The sequence below is a fragment of the Mytilus californianus genome, unplaced genomic scaffold (genome assembly GCF_021869535.1).
Source record: "Mytilus californianus isolate M0D057914Y unplaced genomic scaffold, xbMytCali1.0.p SCAF_9, whole genome shotgun sequence".
Lineage (NCBI taxonomy): Eukaryota > Metazoa > Mollusca > Bivalvia > Mytilida > Mytilidae > Mytilus > Mytilus californianus.
In genome coordinates this window covers 44,087,624-44,105,483 of record NW_026262745.1, presented here as the reverse complement: position 1 = coordinate 44,105,483, position 17,860 = coordinate 44,087,624, and the positions used below count along the sequence as shown (strand labels likewise).

Here is a 17,860-nt window from a genome sequence, read left to right as displayed (position 1 = left end):
TTAATTGTATATAAGCTTGAAAGATTTTTCAGGAAAATTAAATCATAAATCCATGAAATTCTAAAGATTTATTGTAAAATAACTGGTTTCTGCCACCTAACATGCATAATATAGATTCCGGATACAAGTGTTTACTTTTTGCGCATGCCTGTTAAAACAAGAACTTGATACTTCAAAAATGTTAAAAACTTTATAAACATTTACACCTACACATGAACAAGTTTCTTTGGTAAGAAACAACTAAGTATAAAAAATTTACATTGTAATCTGATTGATTAACCTAATTTAATGACCGCAGGATGCCTTGTATCAAGACAATTTTATTCTTTAAAACCATTGTATAAACATTGGTACAAAGAATGAAATAATAATACATAGTATACAAAATTAATTGTGCACATGACAAGATAAGAATGTTACAATTACTATACAATAAAATTGAGAATGGAAATGGGGAATGTGTCAAAGAGACAACAATCCGACCAAAGAGCAGAAAACAGCCGAAGGCCACCAATGGGTCTTCAACACAGCAGAAAATTCCGCACCCGGAGGCGGACTTCAGCTGGCCCATAAACAAAAATGTGTACTTGTTCAGTGAGAATGGACGTCACACTAAACTCCAAAACATATAAATGAACTAAAATTAAAAAACATAGATCATTTAGTTATCATAATAGAAAAACATACAGGCAAAGGCTAACCAAGACGACCTGCTGGTGAAATTTTAACCTTTTTAAATTTAAATATATTTTAACTTATTTCTATGTGTGGTTTGTAATAATTTACAAAATTGAATTGCGTTTACTCTATTACAATAGAATTTGTCCAGAAACTGTTTTCTTGAGTCGCCTAGAGATCAATAATTCAAAAGAAAATTATAGCTATATATAAGAAATAAGGCGAAAAAGTCAGAAAAAGCTCCCAAAAACAAGGAGTATGACTTGCTCTGTCTACTTATATTCATGGTAAAGTCCTATTTTAAGGCAATTTTCTCATAAAATGTGTTTTTGAGACTCAATCCACTCAGAATATTTAATATTTGAAATATTTCACTTAAATAGCATGAAATTTTAACAAATGAGAGAACACAAAAGGTCAAAGGTGCATGTGCAGCTTCCCATTATATGTGTAATACCACCATTGATTTTCCTGTATAAGTCTTTGTTAAATTTGCACTTTTCAAAAATATGTGCAGAATTTATCTTTGTTTCAAATAAAGAAATACTCGGCATGAGTAAAGTTTTATCCTGTCCAGTACTATAGACAAAATTTCACATGACATTTCATTGCATATAAGAAAATAACCATCACTGGAAGTTAACCAATCAAACTTTCTCCCCTATTTTTCCTGTGTACAAGCTTTAGTAACCATGTAACCTGAAGTGTCCAAAATATTCTATAGAAACACCAAATAAAAAATAATGGTGCTTTGAAACACCCAAGATACATATTTCTGAGTAAGAAATTTTTTTACTGCAATGAAATGTAGGATTAATTTCCTACAAATGTCACGTTCAAGGGAATATTTTTTTTCGACCCTTTTTCGTTGATTTGGTGGTATTACACCTATTGGCCCCTCATTAACGTTTGGCAATGTGTATAAAACAATCGATAAATTTCGCTTATTTGTTTTAAACACTGGAAAATGTTATGAAACTGGAAAACCCTGGAGAAACTTGTAAAATAGAAAACACCCAAAACGTCTAAAAAGACTTCCCTGCAGATTCACTTGCATTCCATATATAGAAATACTATACAACCGTATCATGAAGTCAATTTTGATAAAATATTGTCAATTCTGCGTGCTTTCGTACTCTTATAATTTGGATTTAAAGGAACTCTTTTCGACTGACTTGTATAGTTTGTTCTTATGTTGTGCTTTTTCCCAAGTTAGAAGGGGCGAAAACAGGTTTAAACATTTTCTATATATGTCGGTCCTAAGTCAGTAGTCTGTACATGTAATTGGGTGGGTGTCGTTTTGTTGCTGTAAATCATAATATTTGCTTTTCGTTTATTGTTGTGTACAGTTGGTTCTTATGTTGTCCTGTTGCACCACTGTCCCAGTCTAGGAGGAGGGTTGGGCGCCAGCTTACGTGTTTAAACCTGCCATATTTATTTTTTCGTTTATTGCATTGTACATAAACCAGGCTATTAATTTTCTCGTTTTAATTGTTTTACTCGTGTCATTTGGGGATCTGTAATAGCTTACTATGCTGTATGAGCTGTGCCAATTGTTGAAGGCCGTATGGTGAACTATAATGAAATTACTACCTTCTACTAGTATGTCATTTGGTTTCTGGTGTAGAATTGTCAATGGCAATCCAACCACATCTTCTTATTTTCATACCAATAACCAATATGGAGCATCATTTACTTTCGGATGAATTAACGTAAAGGGGTTTCTTATGATCTTACACTAGCCTCTTTATTTTGATGTTGAATGAATACTCAAAATCTGTCAAAACCTCTATGAATAGTTGCATTTATGAATCAAAAAGTCTTATGCAAGTAGTTTAAACTAAATTATGTGGTCTCAGAAGTATTGCATTATGTCATCGAAACTTCAATGTAAGCATACTATGAAGCTGTGATATTGTTAACTTAAAGTAAGTTTGATAGGCATTGCATTTGTTTCAGGTTGTGCAATAATCAAAGTGACCTGGCCCTACTTCTTGTATGATGTGAACGACAACCAGCTTGCACCCCTTTCCCTCCTTCTCCTCAACGTGATTTTTTGGCCAAAAAAAAAACATAGAATATAAAAGATACCAGTGAAAGAGGTCACTAACTAACTCTGCACTTATTCTATAAAACTATGTAAGTTTTTTCTGTCATTTTCAGAAGTTTAACTTTGTTGCCACCCAATTTTCAGTCCATTTCTATGCCAATATGTTTCCGGCTTCTATGGCGGTCCTGTATAAGAGAGGTCATGTGTCATTGTCGGACGCAGTGTTATTTTAACTTCTGGTCTACTACTGGTTCCCATGGAACCAAATATCTGAAAATCGTCATCTTCAATCATCATTTCACTACTCGTATCAGAAAACGTAGAAAATTCATATTTCAATTTCTCATCCTGTTGCTTTTTACTAATAATATTGGACCAGGAATCGTTATGAGTATCATTACCAACCGTCGTTAGGCAAATACCCATACTGTTGCTTGAAAAATATGGTGAGTTCCACACGATGGCAATGCGCCTCTCTTTGTGTTGTATTAGCCATGAGACAATTCCACTTGATCCTGTCGTGGTATAACCGTGCTTATGCATTATCTAAAAAATTAATAAAATATTAATATAATTTAGATATATTAATCAAAAGATATGTAAATTTTACACGACATCGACAACAATACTTTTTTTATATATTAAAGACGAAACTGGACGAAACATTATATATAAAAGAGGGACGAAAGATACCAGAGGGACAGTCAAACTCATAGATCGAAAACAAACTGACAACGCCATGGCCAAAAATAATAAGACAAACAGACAAATAATAGGACAGATGACACAACATAGAAAACCAAAGACTAAGCAACACGAACCCCATCAAAAACTGGGGGTGATCTCAGGTGCTCCGGAAGGGTAAGCATATCCTGCTCCACATGTAGCACCCGTCGTGTTGCTTATGTTATTACAAATCCGGTAAATAGTCTAATTCGGTAAGTCACATTCGTGAGAAGGGAGGGTATTGTAGTTACGACATAAGGAACATATCCGATATCATCTGTGAAACGTTATTCCATAACTGTCAACCAACTCGTGGTGGCGTCCGTAAAATTTACGAAGGGATGACTTCAACTTCACCATTTGGAACTCTTGGTTTAATAGCTTCCTTGTGAGCAGCAATCCTCTATCAAGGAAATCATGATAGGAAACACAAGCCCGGGAATATCGTATCAATTGGGAGATATATACTCAGTATGCAGGCGCTGTTGGAAAGTTCACAATTGGGAATAACGTATTATCGGTTATTAAGCAATATTTTTTGTAGAAATTAGGTATCCAAATTTTTAAACTTACAGCAACACTAATGAATTTATATGTTTTAAATCGAAAAAGGCAATAAGCAGAATGTAATAAACAGTTTGCTTGTCTATTTTGTAAAGACGTTTCGACCTCTGGCCTTCATCAGTTTCTTGAGTATCCTTCTAAACTACATGGTAGACATGTCATTTTCACAATCGTTAGGATTTTATACATTTAGATCCTTGGTAATGGTATATGTGTTCCCCATTGGAATTTCTAAACAAGAGTTTGATTATTTCTGTCATACAAATAAGGCTGTGATCACATTGAGCTGAACTCGGTGTGATGTTAGTGTCATCAACACTTAAACTAAACTATATTACCTTCTCATTCATTAACATCAATGTTTATATGTTGTTTTAATCAAGTTCTGATTACATGTAGTTGATAGTCAATTTAGTCCATGTGCGGGTTAAGTGTACACAAAACTGGATACTTTATAAAGTGTATGTTAGTATGAATATTAAAGAAAGAAACATTGAATAAACAAAATATCATAAAACTATGAATTAAGTTTTTTACCAATGTATATGCCGAGTTATAAATAAAAAAAGTTTGCGTATCCTTAGCGGACGACCATTTGATGTTCGGGGTAGTAGTGGTGCAGGCGGACAGAAGGCTTTTCCGCGGATTGAATATTCACTTTACAACTGTTGAGAAGTCATATAAAAGAAACACTCTTTTCAATATGATATGAACGAAGAAATAATAATTAAGGAGTGAACTAAACATGATCAAGGTCTTATTGTCAAAATAAAAAAAAAAAGAATTGCGATAGAACAGTATGTGATAACTACAGAGGCATAACTATACTATCTGTGCCAAGTAAGGTATTCTCCAAAATCATTATTCAAAGATCCAGGAAGGAATAGAGGATGAGCTCAGATAAGAACAAACTGGTTTCAAAAGGAGAAAAAAGTACTACTGGGCAACTCTTCACTTTACGAAACATCATTGAATAATGGTCTGAATGGAATGCTCTTCTTTACATCAACTTTGTAGACTATGACAAGGTATTTGATTCCATCCACACGGAAAGCTTATGGTCCTTCTTGAAAGCATTTTATATCCCAGACACACTCATGATCATCACATAACTATTTTATAATGCATTCGAATGTGCAGTCATAGACAAAGGCTTACAATCTGAATGGTTCAAAGTATAAACAGGAATAAAGCAAGGTTGTATAATGTCCAGCCTTTTATTTCTGTTAATAGCCATTGACCATGTCATGAAGCAAACAACAATAAAATGATAATCTATCACCAAATTAGAGGAGCTTGATTTCGCAGACGACCTTGCACTACTATCTTACAAATTCCAACTTATACAGCTGAAAAAAAGCAAATTTCAAGAAAATGCCAGCAAGATAGGATTGAAGATAAATACGCCCATGACAAAAGAATTGCAGATGAACACCACTCATGACAACCCATGATTAATTAAGTTAAATCAAAAAGACCTAGAGAGTGTTGATACCTTCACTTTAATACCTAGGAAGAATAATAGCAACAAAAGGTGGCTGTGACAATGAAATAGAAAACAAATTCGAGATAGCAAAAGAACTGAAAAAGACAAAAACAATGAAACACTTTTCTAAATAGATATGAGACAAATTCTGAGAATGAGATTGCCTAACACCATACCAAATGTAAACGTTCACTTCAGAGCTGGACAAAGAACTAAAGTAATGATATTATGGAAAGGCGTTGGAGATGGATCGGCCATGTAAGAATGGAAACCAACAGTATATATGCAGTGGCACTGACATGGAAACCGTAGGGAAAGGGGAAAGTTTGGACGTCCAAAAACCACCTGGAGAGGGACTGTCGAGACATAAAGAACGACACTTGAAAGGAACAGCTGGGCTACAGCAAGTAAAACAGCTAAGGACGTGTAAAATTTAAATAATGTATCCGGGCCTTAAATGCCGATCGTCGTGAAGAGGATAGGTGAGGCGAGGTGAGGTAACTATTGATTACGCGGATTTTTAATTTTGCGTGAAAATCTATTAAAAGTTGGTAGTGTACACAACAATATTTCCTGCATTGTCTTTCAGTTTGTAGGATTGAATAATAATTATCATTCTGCCTAACGCAAATGTTGTTCCCCATATTTGTCACAGGCCAGAATATTTACATCAAGAATCTTTTGCCCCTAGATTCAAGCAGTAACTATAATGAATTTATGGCAGCCGAACTATATGAAGATAATTGAATAGTATGTACAGAACACGCCAATACTTTAATATTAAGTAATTTCATTGTTAAAATAACCTGTACATTTTATTGTTTTAACTCCTCCACAAAACAACAACACATACAAAAGATGGATTGTTCAATCATTATTTGGTCCAACATGCCTTTTTCAACTGTTTCATGTGCAGTTTACTTAGTCTAGTTGAATTATAGAATAATAATGTATATGCAAAATTTACAAGTTTATATGTGTATTAGTTTTGCGTTGGTTTTTATTTCATGGCTGGCCGGTAAGTTTTTGAATATTTTCCTTACACAAAACAAATAGAAAAATGCATGGCCTGACGTACAAGTACTCTAACATAATTCTTAAAATTGCAAATGATACTCGAAATTTCAATTACAAGAGAAGAAATAAAAAAATTAAAATAATAAAAATACCGAACTCCAAGGAAAATTCAAAACGGAAAGTCCCTTTACAAATGGCAAAATCAAAAGCTCAAACACATCAAACGAATGAAAACAACTGTCATATCCCTAACTTTGTACAGGCATTTCTTCATGTAGAAACTGGTCGATTTAATCTGGTTTTATAGCTAGCTAAACCTCTCACTTGTATGACAATTGCATAGAATTCCATTATATTGACAACAACGTGTGAGCAAAAGAAACAGACATAATAGGTTAAAAGTCAAAAATTTGGTTACAGCAGTCAACATTGTGTTATAATCTTAATCACTATAAAAAAACAAACAACTATGTCAACAAAAAAAAAACAAAATGGCGGGTGGACACTCTATAGACAAAGCACATTAAAGACAAGCGAACTATAGGTACTAAAAACGAAACAGTAAATTATAAATATTTACCATTGCCTCTTTATGTCCAGGTCTTACTGAAACAGCGGGAGTTGATATGTATCCTGAATATGTCTTCGATTTTGGTTTGGTCAAACGATACTTGGTCCAGTTTGTGATTTCAATACCAACAACAATACTATAATGTGTATATGCCATCAGTGTAGACAGGCTTGTTCCATGCAAAGAACCGCCGAGTCTCGTTGAATCTCTCATGGACTTCATTTTGTGTGAATTCCATGTGACACGACCCTTACTTGTGTGTTCATTAGAGTTGTTTCCTGTGTAAGAGTGGAGTTAAAATTGCTTATTTATTTGAAAAAAAAAATCATATTGTGCAAAATGTTTTTAGGAAAATGGCACAAACTGTGAGAGGATTAATACAACAATATATATACAGCATAACAATTGAAATACCGGTGAATCAAGATTAACAACTGCTACTCTTTATTGTCGTTCTATTCAGTTTGTTAGTTAATCTGCCCAGTTTAGACATCAATATTAAACCTTATATTTTCTTAACCGAAACATTTGTAACTTTTTAAAATAAATATTTTATTTTAATTGGCATCTATCGTCAAATAGATATAAGAAGATGTGGTATGAGTGCCAATGAGACAACTCTCCATCCAAGTCAAAATTTATAAAAGTAAACCATTATAGGTCACAGTACGGTCTTCAACACGGAGCCTTGGCTCACACCGAACAGTAAGCTATAAAGGGCCCCAAAAAATTACTAGTGTAAAACCATTCAAACGGGAAAACCAACGGTCTAATCTATATAAAAAACGAGAAACGAGAAACACTTATGAACCACATCAACAAACGACAACTACTGAACATCAGATTCCTGACTTAGGACAGGTGCAAACAAATGCAGCGGGTTTAAACGTTTTAATGGTACCAAACCTTCACCCTTTTTCTGAAACAATAGTGTAACATCACAACATAGAAAGACTCACTATAAAATATCAACTGAAATAGCTTAACTCAATCAAAGGACATATTATTACCATTGAACATACACTGAACAAATAAATTTGACCAATGACACAATGTAAATACAAAATAAAAAAACTAAGGGAAGAATAATAAAAGTAACATGTTATATCGGTAAGAAATGTTAAACAATTAAAGAAAAACAATATGCTCGAACAAAAATACCATCCATTTGCAATAACTTTAAACACAGGTAAATGAAAATAATTTTGTTGTTAGGTATACGTGTACAGTACCAATAGAGAAAGGAAATATATTTATACAAAACAAATAATTTTGAATCCAAAATAAATAAACTAAGGGAAGAATAATAAAAGTAACATGTTATATCGAAATGCACAGTTAATATGTCGCAACTAAGAGATGAGCTACAAAATATTGACTGTCTGGAAGCCATTGATGTTCAATTAATGCAAAAAAAAAAAAACGAAAATGTAACAACAACTACCTCAAAAACTCCATTTTAACATGTTTAATGAGATATTATCCGAATATGTAATGGAACAACCTTTAGCTTGAGACTTTTCATTTGTATGACGTCATGGTTTGGCATGACATAAATGCGACAAGATCACTCATAAAATTTCGTGGAATTTAATTTTATTATAAATGTATAAATGTTTCCAAGTTCTAAGCATTATTTGTATCTGTGATGCATTAGAACAGCCCTTAAGTGTTTTTGTTTTACAATTTCAATTTTCGTAGAACCCAATGATTCCATGCATGTGTATCGCGCATGAATAGGTTACGAAAGAAATTTCGGCAACATAGTTTTTCGAGGTAAAAAACCAAGGGAAAACATATAACGGGCCAATCCCATTTTAAAAATATTTGAAGATGTGCAGATCATATTAGAATTATATATTTTTTAATCGTTTTGGTGTGTTTACCAGTCGGCTATTCTAAGGAAATATCTGTTGATGTTGTTTCAATTACTTCAAACAATGTATGTACGATTCCCTTAGTCCATTTTTATGAAATATTTATGTCTGCAAATCGTTTGTTTGAATTGGTTATAGTGTCTTCTATTCAAACATTTTAGCTCTGAATGTTTTTTCATTTACATAAGGGGACTCAAAGCTGTCAGCTGGTATACCACTACCACTATTTGCAAATATTCTATAATTTTGTGATTGAATCTCATATTACACTGTATGAAATTGACCATTAGTGTACAAAAAGCAAACGGTTATAACGATAACAATTTTTATCTTACCTCCTATACACTACTAGGAATATCGTTGGTTAAAAGCAAGCACTTGGAGACTTTACAGAAGAATATACATTTAACCTATCTTGCTTAATCTATAGTAACTGTTTGACATCAAGTTAAGTAATAATGTAGAAATTGTTTACAAAAGTGTCATGTGAGTACTGTGATGAGCAACCAAAACCCATTAGCTTAATATATGAACACTGGACCTCTGACCATGGAATTTTGGCATATAAAAAATTAAAAACAATGTATGGCAATCGATTGAAAAACTGTGGAATTGAATTGAGGAAAAAGTGGAATAAAATATACAACATAATGTATGAATGTGCAATGTCACATATGAATGAAGACCACACAATGTACCATGTGGGAAAAAGTAATGTGTAAAGATGGAAAATCATTCAAACTGACAAAATATCGCTATTAAAGGAAAGTAAAAACAGTTTGGAAAACAAAAATACTGAAAATTCGTAAAGTCAACTACAATTGCAGTCACATGAAAAGTACTGAATTTTGCAACCAATGTCATGCTACAATGATTGATGCATATCGTTTAATTTAAATATTTTGTTCAGATAAGTGATCAAAACAGAATATTAATTAGTTACTATCACATACTTACTTATATTTCGAGACATAGAAAAAATTGTGAACTTTGCAGAGAACATATCAATATTCGATCGATCGATCGAGAGATTTACCCATATTTGTTTCATCGCTGTCACTGCTTTCATTTTCTTCTATACTGTTTCGGTTGTTGAATCTATTGTGACGATTAGTAGCCATGTCACCATTGATAACCTACAATTGATAAGATTGAACGATTTTCTATAGTTTGTAATCGGCTGACATGTCGATTATTATCATATATAATGTCTACTTCCATTTTGTATGACACCATTCAGCATTTTATCAATCTTAACACACCGGCTATCATACTATAGCTACAAAAAGATAAGTGTTTCCGATTTGCCATTAAAACATATTTTTTTCTTCTATCGTGTATAGTAGATTTATGTCTGCTGTTACGATTGCCTTTCGCTATAACGAATTTTTCAATCATGTACATGTGATTTTGATTTGTGTTACTTATATTCCAGGTACAGCATATATAGCTGGTTTTAGCTCCGAAACAATGGTAACATAGTGCTACGCTTCGGGAAGTACGACCCGAACGATAACGCTGTATGGAGTTTTGGTTATAGGGTGTAATAAATAAAATAAAAATTTGCGTCCAAGTTAAGTGATTGAATGCAAATAGAAACGAGCCAATTGAGTGATTTTTTTCATTTTATAAGCATTCATGACCGATTATGGTATTTTGCATATCTTGGATATGCATACAGTCAAAACGTTTTTAGATAAATTCCGAGCTTACTGATTTTGAGAAAAAAGTTGTATATTGGATGGCACATTTCAACTATAATGAACATCTCTTGCAAAGGTAATAAAATATAACAAAGTTTAAAAACTATCACATGTATTTAAGTACAGTGTAGTCAAATATTGCTGAAAATGTGTGAGTTGCTTTTGACCCCTGTGATATTAATCAAAATTGTTGTAGCTGCAAAACTAATTGATTTTAGAACAACTGTAACGTGTTGCATGATGACATGATGATCGGGAAACGTTTCAAAGAACTATTTTGCATTGTCATCGTAGGTTGACATCGAATAAGATGCGTTGTGGTTCTATTTGCACTTAGTATATTAAACATTGTTAAACGCAATACAGGATCGTTAAGAGAACATTCATTTGATATTTGGAAGAAGAAAGTTTCAAATATTTTATTTTTTCGCAATTCATTTTTTAAAATTTTATTCACAGTTGAAAAAAGAGTTGAAAAAAGTAAAATTACAAAAATACCGAACTCTTAGGAAAATTCAAAACGGAAAGTCCCTAAAACATCAAACGAATGGATACCAACTGTCATATTCCTGACTTGGTACAGACATTTTCTTATGTAGAAAATGGTGGATTAAACCTGGTTTAATAGCTAGCTAAACCGGTCACGTGTATGACAGTCTCACAAAATTCCATTATCTTGACAACAACGTGTGAATAATGCAAACAGACTCGAATGTGACCTACCGAATTAGACTTATTACCGGGTTGGTAATAACATGAGACACACGACGGTTGCCACATGTGGAGCAGGATCTGCTTACCCTTCAGGAGCACATGAGATCACCCCCAGTTTTTGGTGGGGTTCGTGTTGCTAAGTCTTTAGTTTTCTATGTTGTGTTTTGTGTACTATTGTTTGTCTATTGGTCTTTTTTCGTTTAGCCATGGCGTTGTCTGTTTGTTTTTGACATATGAGTTTGAATGTTCCTCTGGTGTCTTTCGCCCCTCTTTGAAAAAGTCTACCTCCAAATTCAACAAATATGTTATCAATAAGATACTCCAGCAAACTGATCACTTGTTCCTCTGTGTAACATGTTTTACCTTTTTGTTCACTATTAACAAAAATATGCCTTATGGTATCCCTAAGTGATAAAATAGCGTATGCTACCTTTTTTATGTTGAAAACAATTGTGGAATATTGTTTTAGACGATTTTTCAATTTCACATGGAGAATGGTGGTATACAGGGGTGACAAATCAAGTTTTGATTGAACTAATTTCAGGGAAACATCGAGATGTAAAATTATCCAGAAATTATTTAGAGTTTTTTCTAGAATGCACATATGGTTAATACAACTATGCGAGTAAACAGTTTCACAGTATTTCTGAAGACTATCTTTCATTGAGGACAGATTTTTGTCAATCTAATGTGGACAATTCTTTTGTCGAACATGCAGATGAGCCGGCAATGTACCTTTATTTGTAAGGAATTTTGTGAAGCTTAGGTATCCAATACTAAAAAGGTAAGTCCTCCGAATTGCTGTTGTAATGTTCATTGAAGCAATGAAGGACTTATGATTCGCCAAATCTCATCCTCGTCAAATTATGTTTTTTGTGTGTGGGATTACCTGAGTGCAAATTTAATCCTAATTCTTTTACGAGACACTCGTAGTAGTACGATTTACATACTTGTAAAGACAATGTTATTTGAAGCTTTGATCTTAAATTCAGAACAAAAAGTTGCAAGGTTAAGAATAGAATAATCGGATATGAAACATGTTGCTTCTAGAGTTTTACCTCTGATGTTTTGAGAAAAAATACTTAACTTTAAAGAAAATGTCATCAGAATATATAAAAATTATTCAAAAAAATAATAAAAAGAACAAAAGCAATAAAGTAATTGAGAACCAACAATGTTGAGATCTTATCCATTGATTGCATTCATAAACGATATAGCTTCACTGCATATGTCAACAAAACACTTAATAAGAGATCATTTTTACTAAGCTTCCTCATTATGCAAATGCAATATCAGTGACATTATTGAAGTGCAATTAACAGAAAAAAAAGAATAATTCATAAACTTGACCTTTAAATGAAATTTTTCTTTTACATACAATGACTTTTGCTTTATATATCTAATCCCTGTCAGTGCGTAAATCTATGTAATGTTGCACAAGTGTGTCTGTACTAAACATGCTAAACAAATAACAGAAGTCAAGGTCAAGTCAAGTAATGAATAGTGTAGACAGGCGAATGATATTTTAGCGCATTGATAGGACATTTAAGCAAAATGACATCGGTCATTTTTCAAAAGGCCAAAGTATAGCCCGTTTTAGCGCCAGATTGTTAACATATTTTAGAGGAATTATCAATGCCCATTTTAGCAGCAGAAGTTTATTCATAGTAGAATAATTAAGAAAAAACTACGGCTGCCATGAGTTATTTCGATTCTAATAGGAAAAATACGGTAATTTTGTCAACACACGATGCAGTTTTGGATGTTCCGTTTTACCCTCAATATATCAATACCAATAATATTGTATTATTCAAAAATGAACAAAACACTTACATTTTTCACCTCAAAATGTTTTTTTTTCATCTAATTTCATTACATACTGAGACATACAAGAAGCCTTGTTAAATCGCCCGACGTTTACATTTAACTCCATGACGTCACCTTGTTTAGTTGCAAAAAAAACGATAACATTATTTCGAGATTCAAGGTAGGTATAGTGTCCGACTGGGGTCGTTGTTTTTCTAGTTATGTGATCGGGTTTTTTTTTCGAGTGAGACCACTTTTTTTTCGAGTAAATATGACCAAAAATGTAAACAAACATACTTCCTTTCTGGTAAAACGTGAAAAAAAGCTCGAACCTTATATAGAAAATCACAGAAGGTAAATTAGTATTTTTGATAAAAAGATATTGTCAACCCTGCATTATTTTGTTTTCAAACGTTTAATTTAGCCTGACAATGCTTTATTCCAAAATATAGCAATCTTTATGTAAGCTCAGATATGTTGGACTAAGACATGCGTAAACATAGTGTGTAAAGCGGGTAAATGTGTTTTTTTTTTTAATTTAAATTATATACTTAATGTTACATTTACTATTTTCATTCCCGGGAATAATATTGAAAAAAAAAAATCTTGTGACGAATTTCTACTACAAATTTTTCAACTCCGACGTTGCTGCGCATTGTCAAATATTGTCTATTTAATTTTTTTCTATATGTGGAAAAATTGAAAACTGATTTATTTGGGGAATATTGGAGAATATTTTGTTTCTCCACTTGGATTTTTTTTATTATTATAATTTTTTCCAAAATTTTAATTTTATAATTTTGGCAATTTTTTTTTGATCCCCTGGTGGACACGGGTAATTAACCAATCAGATTGCAATATTCTTGCTTCATAAGAAATAAAGTTTTATCTTTCTAGAAATGGAAATCAAGAACAATGTTCAATTGCTCCTACTGTGAAGAGGAGTCTGGTCAAGCGTATGCTATGCTATGTTACACAGTAATGAAGCACAACATAGCTGCATTTCCATCAGAAATTAAAAAAAATAAAAATCAATAATGTATATTTTTGAAGTGAACGCATAGTATATTCACATTTATCCCTTTTTTATTATCATTTCAAAAGGATCGTATTGAAGATTACCGATCATTTATTTCCTTGTTTATTAAATACATTGGACCGATAATTTATTTCCTTGTTTATTAAATACATTGGACCGATTATTTATTTCCTTGTTTATTAAATACATTGGACAAGTCCCCGGCTTTATCATCAGCTCAGTAGTCAGTACTACGGTATTGACATAATTTATAACAAACTTTCTAAAATTATTTACCCCCAAGGGGGACAGGGGAATAAAAATATGGTTACCTAAGTCCCCTGCCGACCGAAACCTTGCTAAAGTGGGACGTCCGTTTGGCTGTGTGGGATGTTCTAGTACGCAGCCAAGTCCGGTCAGAATGTAGAGAGAGTGTAAAGCTCATTGCACGTAAAGAACCTTTGCACCAGCTTTTTGAAGGTAGGTGACCTGTTGCAAGGCAACAATTATGTCCATATCCAATATATTTCAGTAGCAGTCTAAATTTCCCGAACTTTATCCCGAACGTCCCCTGTTACAGGACCTACTTATTGCATTTATTGTTAATTTGTTCTCGTCCTGAACATGCTTGACACATTTGCCACTGGACATTAAGCAATCAACAATCAATCATTTAGAATTGTCCGTTTATAAATTCAAAGATTATAAAGAGGCTTAGGTTTCAACTCAATCAGACAAAGTTGACCTTAGATGGATTTTGCTATTTTTAGGGGTCCGTTTGGTCATATAGCATAAAATTATAAAGTGTTGTTTTCAATTAATAGATATTCCGTTCAATTCAAATGTTTTTGTAATTATATTTTTTGTAATTTGTTTCTTTAATTTCTTTATTCTTTTTTTTTAGGGGGGGGGGGGGGCTCCTTTAATAGAATATTTGAGTTTATATTGAATTGTTCTGACTGTTTTCTCCTTTCCCTTAGTGTTCTTGCTCCTATGATTTTCATCACTGTAACATATATGTAGGATTCTAAAGTGCGATGGGGACGCTAAAATGCGATGGTCACGCTAAAGTGAGATGGTCTACGCTAAAGTGCGATGGTTTGATGCGCTAAAGTGCAATGGTCTGGGCTGCTCGATGGAATACGCTAAAGTCCGATGCCTCAATACGCTAAAGTGCGTTTTTCCGCGAAAGTGCGTTTGATCTCGAATGTAATAAAAAATGGACGTGCCGGAAAACGAGAATGTTTGTAGAGATGAAGGGTTTATATTAGACAAGAAAAGATGGAAGAGAGAAACAAATGATCCCAATCCGGATCATTTTTGGTCGGCGCTGGGCTGGAAGATGTTAACTTGATTTGTAAAAAGAAATATTATCAAAACAGCTGGAGTTTAGAACTCCTTCTATGTTTGTTATCCCATGTCATGTACTTGCGTAATTCTAATTGAATTATTCTATAAAACATTTTTTTTAACAAGACGGGTATATGTTCGGTGTGAGTCAAGGCTCCGTGTTGAAGGCCGTACTTTGACCTATAATAGTTTACTTTTACAAATTGTGACTTGGAAGGAGAGTTGTCTCATTGGCACTCATACCACATCTTCTTATATCTAGAAAGCAACAAACGACCTTCGCTGAATTACAGTTTCCTTGCTTAAGACAGGTTCATAAATCATATAGGCCTACTAGCTACAGCAATCATGGTAACCATTTATTTACACCTTTTAAATAACTATCGTACTTTAAATAAAAATAAGAGGATGTGGTATTGTCAATGAGACAACTATCCACCACAGACCAAATGTCATTGATGTATGCAACAAATAACCGTACGGCCTTCATCGTGGAGCCATGTCCCCCGCTGCATAGCAAGCTATATAGTGCCACACAATAACCAGTGTAAAACAATTGAAAAGAGAATTACAACGGCTTGTTTTGTAAAGAAAACAATAAAAGAAAAAGTACTAGGAACACAGCAACTAACGAAAACCATTGATTGAACCCCAATCCCGTTACATCATCGCACTTTAGCGTGTTATACCATCGCACTTTGGCGTGCCATACCATTGCACTTTAGCGTGTCATATAATAGTGCTTAACAAATAAATAACCTTCGCACTTTAGCGTACACCATCTCACTTTAGCGTGACCATCATACTTTAGAGTACCATCGCATTTTAGAGTCCTACATGTATATATCAATTATAAAATGTTATTGACTGTAAGAACAAAGGTAGCATGCAATGGAATTAAAAGATTATGAGTCCCTGTACTCGATTCTTAAGACCGTTTTGAAATGGACCCTTTGATTTCTTATATATCAGAAAAATGCAAAGTTGTGGTAAGATGTTTTCAGAACAGAAAGTTATCATTTAATTGAAAATGGTTAAATTTGATCAACATACTAATCTGTTTTTATGACTTATTAAGAATAGATATTATTGTCCTTCGCTAAATTACAGTTAAAAACTAGAAAAAGTCTGTTTTAAGCGAAAGAATGTCTTCTTTCTTATTCACATTTTCTTCAAAAAACCCGGACCATTTGTTGACAAGCTATGACGTTTTGAAAGTTGCTCTCGAAAAAAAAACGGACAATATAAAACACTATATTGTAAGTGAACTACAAGGAAATTCTGCGTCGTTTGTGTTCAAAACATGTATAGCATTCAGAATAAGAAGAAAAAGTCACAAATAAAACCATTATACTCGCAAAATAGCAGTAAATCAATCTGATCGCATATAAATTCACTCGAAAAAAAATTTCCGCCGGACACTAGACCTACCGTGAAATTTTACACAGAAATAATAATTGAAATGGACCGATTTGTTTAATTGCATTAGAATAGAGATAACCGTATTGTATTTCAAGCATGGTCTACGTAAAACGTGTGTTATACTGGCGTAAATTGGTAACGCACAACAGCCAATTTTGTGTATCAATTCCATTCGTCACAACTCGGCCGATTCCGTACCTTCAAAGAAGGAGAGTAGCGGATTCACCCGAGGATTGCCGATTGGTATCAATTCGTGTTTGCTAAACGTTGATAATCTATGATTATACTGGTTGACGATATTTATGTCGTTATATTATAATCAATTTTAAAGAGTTTTGCTACTCTTGTCTTGACCTTTTGTCAGATATTCTGAATCCTCTAGTTTTATCCATCTAGTGTTAATACAAATTTAGCCCGCTTACCAATACTTTTCTTTTCATAATTTTATTACATATAGTTTTAAAAGCCATTTTTGAAAATCATATAAAAATCCTTGTTATTTTTTCATCATTTTTTAAAGAAAATGGTGCCAATGATAAATGTATAAAAAGTCTAGAGAGAATCATTTCCCGCTCAATTTCCAATTAACTATAATTCAAAAACACGGACACGGATTTTCATTTTTGTATGTTTTTTTTAAGTTTCTTTATTTATCAATTATCTTTTAAAAAGCTTGTTATTTTTAAACAGAGTAGCGAACATCCTTTAAAGTACCTAGACAACCACAGTAAACATGAAAAAGTATAAATTCCATAAAAAGGCAGCACTTATAGTTTAAAAAAAAATCATTGCCAATTTATGTACAAGTGAACGTACGTTATGGGAGCTTGATATACCCCTATACAATACTGTTCATTTAATTGTGATGGGAACTGTTC

At 33.1% G+C, this 17,860-nt stretch overlaps 2 protein-coding genes across 2 annotated transcripts in view; one reads left to right on the top strand and one right to left on the bottom strand.

Moving 5' to 3' along the window:
• The window catches only part of LOC127714274 (tereporin-Ca1-like), a 470,404-nt gene that overhangs the window by 126,749 nt on the left and 325,795 nt on the right, over nt 1-17,860 (top strand). The window lies entirely within an intron of this gene.
• On the bottom strand, nt 11-10,101 carry LOC127714280 (tereporin-Ca1-like). Its single transcript, XM_052220345.1, has 3 exons — nt 10,006-10,101; nt 7,102-7,370; nt 11-3,274 (listed from the first exon to the last, which is right to left on the bottom strand). The coding sequence occupies exons 1-3, from the start codon at nt 10,088-10,090 to the stop codon at nt 2,903-2,905; spliced, it is 726 nt and encodes a 241-aa protein (XP_052076305.1). The 5' UTR covers nt 10,091-10,101; the 3' UTR covers nt 11-2,902.

What these genes read in the sequence shown, in the direction of transcription:
- LOC127714280 (XM_052220345.1), bottom strand. Translation starts at nt 10,090, where the DNA reads ATGGCTACTAATCGTCACAATAGATTCAACAACCGAAACAGTATAGAA. An exon ending in CAGCGATGAAACAAATATGG is followed by an intron (nt 7,371 to 10,005) that starts GTAAATCTCTCG and finishes ACTCTTACACAG; the next exon opens with GAAACAACTCTAATGAACAC. An exon ending in CTGGACATAAAGAGGCAATG is followed by an intron (nt 3,275 to 7,101) that starts GTAAATATTTAT and finishes TTAATTTTTTAG; the next exon opens with ATAATGCATAAGCACGGTTA.